Here is a 12739-nt window from a genome sequence, read left to right as displayed (position 1 = left end):
CAGAAAAATGAACTACCACTAACGATGGCAGTGTTCAACCCAGTGTGGTGGAAAATGTTGACGGAGAAGCTCAGTAAAAATGGTTTACAAAAAAACAATTTGAAGACATTGTTAAGAATAGTTACCATCAACCTTTGATGGTAGGTGGATGTGTACAAGTGCTGAGCAAGAAGAAATTTCAAAATGTTGGGAGTCTCTGACTAAGACCATATTTCTGCCCAATCAGTCACTTACAATGTGGGGAGGCTGTGGACAAGGCGATGTCGATTATCAATGAATTGACAAACCCCAGCAAAGTTAAGGGTCTGGGAACATATAGGGAAAAATTACTGCATCTACTTTATATTCCTCCCATGTTAATGTTAATTGTTTCTTTGGCAATGAAATACATTCTTGAAGGACATCATGCTTTGTAACATTAAGACATAGGGATCTTGTTATGCTTTCACATGCATTATTCATTTCTTCCTGCCATTTGAAGTGAGAGGATTAATTCATTAGCTCCCTCGCCTCTCATTAGTCTAATCGTCGAAGCTTCATTTATCTCTGAAATTCTATCCCAAATACTCTGTAAGTTTAATCATATCATCATTATCTCGGTAATGTTGACCAAACCACACACTAGAAAGTGAAGGGACGACGACGTTTCGGTCCGTCCTGGACCATTCTCAAGTCGATTGTGAGAATGGTCACAATCAATATGAGAATGGTCCAGGACGGACCGAAACGTCGTCGTCCCTTCACTTTCTAGTGTGTGGTTTGGTCAACATATTTCAGCCACGTTATTGTGACTCCTCGTCTGCATTTCAGAAATAGTATTTATTGGGCTATGAGAATAATTATTCTCATAGCTTTATTTTGTACCTTCTCCAACTTGTTTAATCTGCCTTCACCAAAACAAGAAATGACAGGGGTACCATAATCAATAAGAGATATCACAGTATGCCATGTGATTACCATTGGAATGTAAAATAATAATAAAAATGATAATAATAATAATAATAATAATAATAATAATAATATTTTATTTAGGAAAAGTACATACATAGATGCAGAGTTACAAACATAATGTTGGATTTATAGATAGAGCTAGTACATACAATACCTAAAGCCACTAATACGCATAGCGTTTAAGGCATTGTATGTACAAGGTGCAAAGACATGCTACTAAGTGGCTCCCAAGTGATTAATAATAGTGTCCGTATGGTGATTGATAAAGATTAAGCCACCCAAGAGGTGGCACGGGCATGAGTAGCCCGTAATACTATATGGTTTGTGAGCAACCTGTCCTCTTAAAAAGAACGTCGCTTTTGGCCGTTTGCCCGTATGGCCGAATTTGGACGTAATTTGAAATTGAAAAAAATATGAAAATAAATTTGGGATTTTTTTTTTCAACAACAGTAAGTTAAGGGTCCTCTGATAGGTTAGGTGGGCAGGAAATTCTCATAAAGTTTCAAAACGTTATGAAAAACGTTAATTTAAAGTGTCCTCTTATAACCTCTGCGCGTACGCCGGACGGCTCAAATAGAAAACGGAACAGAACGTCACTTTTGTGAGTGGATTTCATTTCAAATTACGTCCAAATTTAGCCATATCGCGCATACGAGCCAAAAGTGACGTTCTTTTTAAGAGGACGGGTTGTTGTGAGCCCCTTATATAGACGAGGGTAGAAACAGCCTAAGCTACTCTATCCTTTTGAGATGTACTTACTTTTTCTCAATAAACTTACTTGAACTTGAACCAGTGTGGTTTAGGCTTGGAGTTGAGCTCCAGGCCTACCAACTCTCTGAAGTATTATTAAAGTCCAATCATCAAGTATAATTTTGTCCTCATCATAGTCCAAGATCAAAGTACACTCATTTTACTCACCGAATATATATATATTGCATTTGTTGACCTACAACCATATTGTAAATTATTTTTATTTTTTTGGCTGATACGTAAGCAATATATAATTTATACATAGAGAGGCGCACCTTCCGCTCCTCGGTGTATATATATATATATATATATATATATATATATATATATATATATATATATATATATATATATATATATATATATATATATATATATATATACACTGAGAGTTTACTTTCGTCCTAAATATCTATAAGGTTAAAGTATACTTTCAGGTTGGTCAGTAAGTGGCCTTAATTGCTCTCCAGACTTAATAGGTTTTATGTACAGCAACTAACCCAAATCTAATTCAGAATCATACGAAACAATTATGTATATTAAGTTGTATAATGATAATATACAGCGATAATACGCTCGCAGTTTGACTCAAAATGAAACGCAAAATAATAAACATACTAAGATAGCTTATGGCGCCCTTATCAGCTAGAACAAGTAATCGGCAATTATGTGTTGATTCACTGCCTCGAGGTCTACAGTTGGCAGCCTGAAACACCGGGTCAGCAGTCTTACCACGCATTAGGCGAGCGGAACGGCTCTCAGTACCTCGTCTGGTCGCGTTGTGTGTGGTTCAGCCAAAGAACTGCTTTCAGAAGTTGAGTTTTTAAATTATTTAACTAACGTCATGGCGGAAGCTGTTGTATCCAATGTACGCTATCTTGCAAACGCGCTTGAATCTCCTACGGTGGAGTGTAGTGAACGATCACCTTCCGTCAAAGATATCGCGGATTATTTTACGTTTGATGTACGGAAGGTGAAGCATGTCATGAAGAGTCGAAAGGAAGGGAAATGGAGAAGATTGAGTTACGACTTTGACGATCAGAGTGCACGGAACAGTATGAAGAATCGACTGACCCGCTTGTTGAGTGTGGGCTCTGGACACGTTACAAATGAGGAGACGTGGCTGCTGTCACGGCGGAGGAGCCGGCTCCACCCCTCTCAGCCACAGGTGAGGAAATGGTTCTTTAACTTTTTAGTTTGTCAGTCAATCGACATTTGTAATGTTCGTTCCATACTTGACGGTGTACCTCAATCCTGAACATGGGGTAGACTAGTGTACAGTATACATACAGACGCTATGGGGATACTGCTCGTTGAATGTCTTTTTAAAACTTTGGGACTTGTGGCGTGAATTTAAACCGCTCTACACTTGGAAAAAAAAAAATTAACTTTTTTTTTTTTTTTTTTTTTTTTTTTTTTCTCTTCCCCTATGGATCACTTGCGCAAGATCTTGAAGGGCTCGTCAGATGTTCTAGATTCAGCTACTCGGAACACGTTCAAAGTAGCACGGGCTATGGTGAGCCCGTAAGCTCGTCAGAGTTGTATCTTGTAGTGAGCGGATATGGACACTTGAGAAATTTTGGGATGTTTACTCTACTTCCTTTGCAAAGTTGTATAATTATAGCCATCTCTCACTCCAGGCCATCCTCGCAAAACTGAAGTATTTAGTAATATTTTAAGTGTACAAATATGGACGTAAAAGAAAGTAAACTTTTATCTTAAATTTGGACAAACTTTTCAAATTGCTAGTGGAACATTAACTTAACCAATGTAGATCAATTACACTGTTTGAGGACTAATAGCGCGTGTGCAGTATTAGACCTAGGAAAATATTGTTGTGGCTTTTAGCTTTTTCCCTAACTAAAATAAATGGGTACTAAATTCCGCTTGTCTATTACGTCTATATATGTAAAAATGTCCACATGCAAAATGTCTGATCTTATCAGGAGGATTGAGCAACAAGAACCTTCATGTTGGTAAGCAACAATTCTTGCCACCTCCCCCCCCCCCCCTCCTAAAGCCAGGCTGCAACCCATCCTCCGAATTGACAGTACGATTAAAAACTAAAATTAAGTGAAATAAGTACTCTTACCATCATAAACGGTGCATAATTGCACTTTATGGGGCTGTTACATTTACCCAACTCCCTCCCCCGATTTAATTCTCGTTTTCTGTTAAGACTCTGAAATTTAGGACGTTTTCAATTTCACTTTGCAATACACAAGTTTTAAATATCAGGAATTTTTTTTTCAGCTTTATTAAGATATAGATTGTATACAAAATTTTAAGATCCTGAGTTTACAATTTATTGATATATTTTAATTTTGTTTTATTAGTTCTATAAAACTGTAATATCAATAGTACTTAACCTATAGCCGATTGTAATTAAGAAACAATAAAATTATCTTCATAAACTAAGACGGTTAGGTGAGGTCGTGGTTTTCTATTCAGTTTTTCAGGTAAACTCAAATATTCACAATATATTTGACAGTATGATTTAATACTAAGTGAAAATAAGTAAAATTCCTAACTGCTATGAACAGTACATAATTGCACTAATTTGTCTCCTTACATTTACCACCCCATTTTTGGAGGACGTGCTGCCAGATTGCCTGCTGCCGGCGAGCTAGTTATTACATTAACGTCCGAAACCCATCACCAAAGCTATCGGCCTCGGGAAGATAAAGACCACTACCTGCTTATTGACGAACTAGCAGAAATGTTAATACGGCACGTAGTCAGTTTATAGTAGTATATATATCTATTTCTATATGGTTATACAGATTATATCAATGAAGTGCACCCCCCCCCCAGTAGTGGGCTGTAGTCACTGAAGCCCGCATTAAGTTTACGCTCTTGGCAAGCTGCACAAAGTCGCCTGCGGCTTCGTTAACCTCTTGGGACAGATGCGCCACATGCCCGAAACTGCGCATTATTGGTTTTTGGTAGTCTTAAGGCAAAGTTGTTAAAATTGGAACCGTAAGTTGTATTAATTGGGTGCACGAAGCTTGTGAAAGTCGCTAAAATTTAATTGCATTAGTTTTAATTTAGTCGGGTTTGTCATCTGTACAGTCATTTAGTCATCAATTACGTAATTTTTAGTAGTGACGTAATTGATAACGGGTAATTATATTAATCTTTCCTTACTTTTGTGCGAAACTATTGGGGAAAGCAAAATTTACTAAATGGCGTATTTTACGGCAATAATTTTCCATAGTTTTGAAGAATGTGGTTATGGCTTTTAACGATCCTTTACTCAGTATGGTAAATAGGCGAAAGGAACCGTCTTGCTAACCCAGTCAACGACCAACTTGTATTGTGGGACAAGTCTAATATTGCAAACTCGGTAGATAAATTTACTAAAGTTTTTAGAGCAATTTATAAAGTCACGGCGACGTTATCAATCTGATCACAGTACAATAGTACAGTATTTTGGGTGTTTATATAAACAGATTTAATCGGTTATCCCATGGATTAAATGAGATTGGATATAGATATTTTGTACTTAAATTGTATTCACTTACGCGGCCGCATCCTGTGGACGGTAGTGAAATGGTAAGGCCTACAATGGTCTCGAGCCTAACCCCCAAATCTAGTGAATTTACTAGTTATATTAATGTAGCTAGATCAATTGTGCTAAGACTTGTAAAGACCTGGATTAAAGGTGTAAATTATCGCAATTTGACCAGCGAGGGAGCTGCAAGGGTTTGAGCGTGGTTGGTAGATTAACGCTCTGGTCAACGAGCAATTAGAGCTTGCTGCTGAGGTTTAGCTTTTCAAAGCACTCGTGAAGTTCTTGAACGGCACGCAAATTTGTAAGAGCTAATTATTAGCATAATTTAACTTATTATGGCTCGGTCTAAATTACGGAATTCTATAAACCTTGAAGTCTGCTGAAGTGCGTCCTGTAGCACTCTTTACAAAGGGATTTAGGGCGCCAACAGTTTAACGATGTTATTTTGAAGTTCCTCGTCGTGCAAGAAACTAACCTGTGGAGGCAGATGCATGGAAACATAAATATTATGGCCCTTTTAAGTTACTATAGAGCAAGTCTTAGCATGACAATTGTGAATATAGTAAATGTTGACTGGTAAATAGCGAGATGCAGGCGAATAGTCCACTGATCTGTTTTGAATCGCCTTTCTTGTTCGGTGAACTTTTAAGTTCTTCCCCCAGAAATGGAAAATTATTTTTAATCATAATATAACTAAATTCAACCCCGTGGCCAAATTAGGAGAGGGGAGGTACTAGGCTTTAACCGCCTGCCGTTGAAAGTCTTAACGCCGTGGGTTTCCTTAACTCTGGAGGTGGGGGCAGTGATGCTCTAGCTAAGAGTTGCTTCGCTCGGTGACTTTGATAAAGTGTGGTAACTTAGTCTCTGCAGTAGTTCTTTTCCTTAATGTCAAAATTCTTGTATTTTGGGGCCACTAAGGATCTCTCGTAGCTTTGTTGGTTTACTCGGGGGTGGAAACGGTAATAAACCTCTAGCCCAGTTGTTCCTTAACTCTTTGCAGTCACTGCAGATTTTTTCATAGGCCTAAATGGCCCCTACACTAGGTATTGAACAATTTTGTAGCAACATATCCACTTGCTGGACACCCCCCCCCCCCCCGGTAACCTGTACACTGCCTCAACTTAGGGCCCCTACATATTTAAAGGGCCACGGCCCCCAGTCTGGGAACCATGGTTGGTTCTTAACTTTATTAGAAATGAGTTACCCCCCCCCCCTCCTACCTCCAGATTACTCCAATTCCCCTGTATACTCTTCTCAGACCGAAATACTGTACTCACCGACCCTTGTCCCGCTCAGAATATTAAACTGGGCATGAATAAAACTGGTCTGTTACGTCACGCATCTTGTGCATACCATGGGGGGGGGGGTTGGACTTAGTCTCGCTTAGCTCAGGGTTAAGCTACTCGAGTAATAAAAATAATTAACATCTTTATTGACAATTACAATTTTGCCTAATCTGAGGATTTTAATAAGTGATTTTTTTTCTTGTGAGGAACCAGTACGACTTCAAGAAATTGTCAAGTTTCACTTTGTTCCTGGTTATTTATACGGATTAATTGGTTAAACAGCTGGTTTAACTTCTTCCTAGTGTCCCATACCCCTATTACTTGGCTTCTATGGGAACCAAATAATTTAAAACGTTCCAAATTGGAAAGATACTCGTGGAAGGACAGATGGGGTTACCGTCTCCTGATGGTTCTATTCACTTGGCAGTAAATAAATACCCCATTAGTTGGTAAACTGTTCAGGGTTTCATACTAGATAAGTATACTAGTTGTCCTATGAGGGGCGGGTGGGAGTTGAGACTAATAAGCTTCCCATCTTCAACATTGGTGTGACAGTCTGCTCCGAAGTCTCTGGCTGAAAGAAATCTTGATTATTATGGTCGTAATTAAAGTAGATGCATACTAGAAGCATCTTTTGTCCAGTTAAGATGGCTTTTGATCTTACGGCTACAGGGTCCGTAATTACCTTGCTGGAGCAGTGGGTTCTGCACTGTAGATAGACCACGCTTGTCTTCTAACAGGAAGTCTAAGTATGCAGTAGTTTTGGTGTTTATATTTTCTCCCTGGTAGCAGTGGCATACAAGGTGGTGTATGTATAAAACTTGTCAATAGATTACCTTAGTCCTGAGCATCGCGAGGGTCTAGGTATTGTTGCTGGTTGGAGAGTAAGCACCTGTGGTTGTCTCTAACCTTTCACAGGTGGAGGCCTTAAGCCCAACACCAGACCATGGCAGATTACTGCTTAAAACGCTATAAATAACCATACCTGCTCCACGTATGAGAAACTACTACAGCTGTCAATAACAGCCATATATAAGCCCTATAAGAATCTAACCCATAGTCAATATGGCTACACCAGAAAAGACGAAGAATTTTGAGGCCAAAAGTCACTTGACAAGGCTACTCAACAAATGATAACTAGATAGAAGTGGATCCAGTTGATATCATGAGGCTAGGAATCTCAAAGTGGCTAGCCAAAAAAATCGAACTAGTAAAAATGAAGTTTTATAGAAAAGAGCTCCTTGTCAGTAACTGACAGATGAAATGGATTTAATCGAATCTGACCTTGCCAACTATGAAGACGAAATTCAGGCCAGGTTAAATCGTTATAACAAGGTGCTAGCAAGAGAAAATATTCCTGCTGGGTTGGAACTCTTCATAGTAAACCCCCACAAAGGAAAGCATCCAGCTCGTCAGATAAAATGAGCAAAATCAATGAGGATACTCTTAAGTTAGGTCCTTACACTGGATCAATAATAGAGGTAAAAACCTCATTCTCTACAGCCTCATCCAACACAGCTTTACCCAATGATACACTAACAACCTGAATAGTTTTCAGAAAAGTTATCCACATTCTATCGATTCGGAGAACTCGATACATGAGGCTACTGAATCATTATGCCTCAAAGGTGAACAGAGGAAAGTAAAGCTGAGGCTGAAGATAAAGCTGAAATTAAAGATGAAGCTAAACCAGACTATTTAAACCAAAATAGTGATAGTCCTAATCACTCTAACCCCCTAGAAATAATGGTGATAATGATAGCACTAATGAAGCTATCAAAGTCTAAGAGAAAATGCTGACAAGAGAAAAGGCTATCATAAATCTCGTGCACCAGTTACTGGACTTAACCCAGCCAGATCAATAGGTCGACTCCTTGCAAGCCTTTAGCCTAAAACTAGTCACTGCTAAAATCATTCAGCAGTGAAGTGGATCAGCCCACTGATCAGTGGATGATTAAAATTGTCATGCAAAGAAAATTGTCAAAGGTGCTAAGAGTTATATTAGAATCAAAATAACACCATCCTGACCGTGCAGGTTATCATAGAAGGGTTTGCGTTCAGTCGTGAATAAGACAGACCAGACATTTAAAGCCTATGCTAAATCTACAGAAAAAATACCTACACACAATACTTTAAAAGGTTCAGTTAGTCATTGGGTAATAAGGGTACTAACAAGCAATCTAACATTCACAGGTTAAACTGATTAGACCTAAAGGTACAAAAAGTACTCCAAAGAAACGACCAAAAACTTTCAAACCAAAGTTGAAGAAACAAAGCAGTAAGTACATGAAAGTAGCAAAGCCCTCGAAACCTTGTTACTGTTTCACCTAAACCGGTGACCCTTAAACATGCTGTAGGCTGAGGGTTATGCCTGTTTTGCCATAAAGAACATTCTCTAACTGTAAAAATTATCCAAAGTCAAGACTCGAACAGCTACACAGATGTACCAGGTGACTCACAGCTGTGAGACCCCCACTGAACACCTGCAATAGGCGTCAATGGAGCCAGCATCGTGCTACACTGTACAAATGTTGAACCAAAATATTCAAACACCAGGGTAAGAGATAAAAAAAATATACAAAAGTACAGTGCTGCAAGGTGCGAGAAAACCACAGCGTACAATCAGACATTGCAAGTTAATGCAACATTGCCCACTGCCCAACTCCTAGTCAGGGATAAAGGAGCCAAGATCGCCATTCGTGGCCTATTCGCTCGAGGGTCCCAGAAAATTTTAATCACACAGAAAGCAGCAGAGGCACTTAAACTAAAATCGGTAACACAGGTTGAATTTAACCTGTCAGGGTTCATGATAGAGGACCCCAAGAATACGCAGTAGTCCAACCACTAGTACTCTTAGACGGTTATGTCAGACATTTTCAGGCCATAGTAGTCGATCATATCCCATTTGACCTAACTGTTAAGGGTCTAGGGAACACGGCTAGATTACTATGGAAAAATGGAGTTAGTGGCTGACTAGCGATAACGTCTATCCGCCTCGCCAGAATAAATCTACTAGTAGGGGCAGACTACTACCAGTTTATTACTGGTCGAACTAAGCAACAGGGGCATGAATCTGCTCAGATCAGTAGACTGTCTACTGACAGGTTCAGTTATAAACCTGAAAAAGCCTATGCCTGATAACAATTGATATTAATAGAAATTTAAACTCTACTGAATAAAATTCTCCAGCAACAAGCATAAAGAAAAAACTGATTAAATAAACCCAGATTGAGTCTGGTACAATTAATATTAGCCGGGATGTTTCTATGGGTCTAGGGGATAATGTGGCCAGCAGCCTAACAGTTGCAAGTCGCAGCGACCATGCCACTGACCCCCATTGTAGACCCAGAATTATTCTAAGACAGTAATAATTGACCACACTAGCTACTCTAATGTAAAACAAAGCTAGAAAATTCTAGCACCCTAGGAATCTCTCGGGAAGATGAAATCGTAAAGAAACTTCCATACCTGAAAATCCCACAGTAAAAGTAAAATGTGAACTGGTGCCAAAGATAAGCCCCCCCCCCCCCCCCCAAAAAAAAAAAAAAAAAAAAAAAAAACCTAAGATTAGTCTTCACAAGACCGCATTTCAGTTTCTCTGAAATAGAATTTTATTAATCCACTTAAAGAAATTTCCACTTGCAGTGTTGCATCAGTTTTGTTTGGGGCCACGTCTTTGCTTCTGCCCTTAAGCAACCTTAGAAAAGATTTTTGAAGTGTCTTTAGCACAAGGAAAAATGGAAGACTTGCAATAGTCTAAGTGAACATGTAACAAAACTATAAACTGTGAAACACACAGGTTGGGATAATCAGTTACAAAATGCCTTCCAAGAAAGATTGGTCGTAGTAAGTTAAATTTTTTCTAGCAACCTTAAGATTCTCAACATGATAAACAAAATTAACACTTAGAGTTGCTGTGATCAGTTATGCCTCGAAGGTTACAGCACTAACTTAACATGCTTAAAACGAGCAGACTCTACTGTTCACACATAAAAGATTAAAGTTATGTGCCTAGTTATACCTAGAGGGTTATACCACTGTAGCCTAACCTGTTCACAAATGAGCAGTCTTAACTGCTCACAAATTAGCTAAGGTGACACTGTTGAAGAAATGGCCAATAGTCACAATTAGCATTAACCTTCTACCAGAGTAGATTTAGGGACATTAAAGCCTTTACTTAAGTTTAGGAAATTAGGGTCTGCAGAGTACCAGCCGAGTCTGTACTCAAAAGAAATATAGCAATTAATACTGGTTTAAATTAAATGTTTAATGATAAATGGGAAAAATATCATCATTTAAAGTTGAGGCTGAATTAATGAGTCATAAGTGACAAGCCTGTGAGCTGTAACCTAATAGTCACAACGACTAAGCCACTGGCCTCACTGTCTAATTTTTTTCTTTTTAATGAATAAAAATGCTGTTCTCTAAAGCTAAATATTAAATTTAGCTAGCTTAGAAAGTTAGTAAAATCATGCCGTAATCTAATGTCTGGAAGGACTGATTTACAATAATGTAAACTTATTTATTTACTTATTTTATTTATGCATATAAAAATGTACATAAGGAATGTGAGGATACAAATATGGTAATTAGTCTTGTAAAGCCACTAGCACGCGCAGCGTTTCGGGCAGGTCCTTAATCTAAGAAAATTTTAAGGAGATAAATACTTGCAAAAATTATAGACAAAAAAATAACATTACATGAAATGAAAAAAAGATGAGAGAAAATTGTAGGTACAGTATATTAAAGCACATAGGTAGCAGAGATTGATTGCAATGACAGCTTGAATGGTAGTTGACAAAAAATTGGTAGGCACAATACAGCAGAAACTTAAACCACATTTAATTCTGAATAAGTGCAGACAATTCCTAGTTTGGAATTCCTAGGATGTTTCATCTGGTAGTTTGTATATTAGAATAACAAGGCTTAATTTTCATCTGATTAAAGTACCTGTACCAGTTCAATTTGGCTACAGATAGTCCATTATAAGCTCGCATAGCCCGTGCTCCTTGAAACTTTGTTCAGAGTAGATGGATCTAAAACGGCAGTAGCTACAGACTGTTCTTGGTGGATAGGTTGCATCATTCACATCAAACTTCCGTTCCACAGGTGATGAAGAGTGGTATGAAGGACGCGGTGGTGGAGGCTGGCGTCCGCCTGCGCGGAGCTCTTCGTCAGGCCGGCAACTGGCTGGTCGACGGGCTGAGAGGCTATGTAGAGTTCGGCAATCCCAGCATCAACCCGGGAATGACCGGCTTCCGTGAGGCGGAGAACCTCTACTACCCTTACTGTGCTACGCTTCCTTACTGAGCTACACTCCCTTACCAAGTCCCAGCGCCACTCTTCTCGGCCGCTACTGACCGCCTCTTTTGCGTGTCGTCATACTGTGATACGTTTTGCCTTAAAGTTTTTATTGCCTATTTTTGCAGTATAAATATAAATATTTTAATGATATTTTGTTCTTGAATTTTCCTAAAATGTAGGATATGATAGACGCTGTACAGAATTTTCATTTTCCAAGTATACTGTAATGATGTAGGTTGTCCCAGATCATTCATGACGGGGTACTGTGTATGAACCTGGAAATGGGTAAAGGTGTGTTTCCCCTGCCACTGCTGAAGTTTAGCACCCACTAAATGGGTGATTAAAGTGTTTATTATGTATTTGGTAATAAAGTAGCCACTTCATAACGCTATATAGTCCAATTAAATGGGTTTCTACCAATAGAAGCTAAACTAAAGTAAATCTTGCCTCGGTGTAGGGGCACCAGTCTGTGGACGATGATACATCTCCCGCACTCCCATTTAATAATGGACGCCCACAGGGTAATATACTTTGTTCACTCTTGATGTATACATCAATAACCACGCAGCAAATTGATTGTAAACTGCTCCCTATACGGCACTCACGGGATGTGTATGGGGGATGGGTCCCCTACCCCTCGCTGTATGGGTATGTTGGGGGGGGGGGGGGACCACCAACTCTTGCGGTCAGGATTTTGGGTGGAATTAGGGGTAAACTGAAGCAATAGTCAGCAGCAGCAGCAGCAGTAATAATGTCCCTACAACATGCAGGTTCTGAAGGCGCTACATGGTCAGTGTCGTGCTGCGTGTCGTTCCCGAGGACCGCCTTAATCCTGAACTGTATCTTGGATGGTAGCAGCAGGACCCATCCACGACACTGCCATTGAAATGTCCAATTTTAATTATTACACCCTTAATGTATTTAACTTTTAATG

At 39.1% G+C, this 12739-nt stretch overlaps 1 protein-coding gene across 1 annotated transcript; it reads left to right on the top strand.

The window, feature by feature from the left end:
- The first annotated feature begins 2440 nt into the window (after positions 1–2440).
- Positions 2441–11955, top strand: LOC123757417 (uncharacterized). Its single transcript, XM_045740968.2, has 2 exons — positions 2441–2869; positions 11611–11955. The coding sequence occupies exons 1-2, from the start codon at positions 2546–2548 to the stop codon at positions 11809–11811; spliced, it is 525 nt and encodes a 174-aa protein (XP_045596924.1). The 5' UTR covers positions 2441–2545; the 3' UTR covers positions 11812–11955.
- Positions 11956–12739: the final 784 nt, after the last annotated feature.

This window comes from Procambarus clarkii, chromosome 19 (assembly GCF_040958095.1).
Source record: "Procambarus clarkii isolate CNS0578487 chromosome 19, FALCON_Pclarkii_2.0, whole genome shotgun sequence".
Taxonomy (NCBI): domain Eukaryota; kingdom Metazoa; phylum Arthropoda; class Malacostraca; order Decapoda; family Cambaridae; genus Procambarus; species Procambarus clarkii.
The sequence above is the reverse complement of the archived record's forward strand: the minus strand, read 5'-3'. Positions and strand labels throughout refer to the sequence as shown.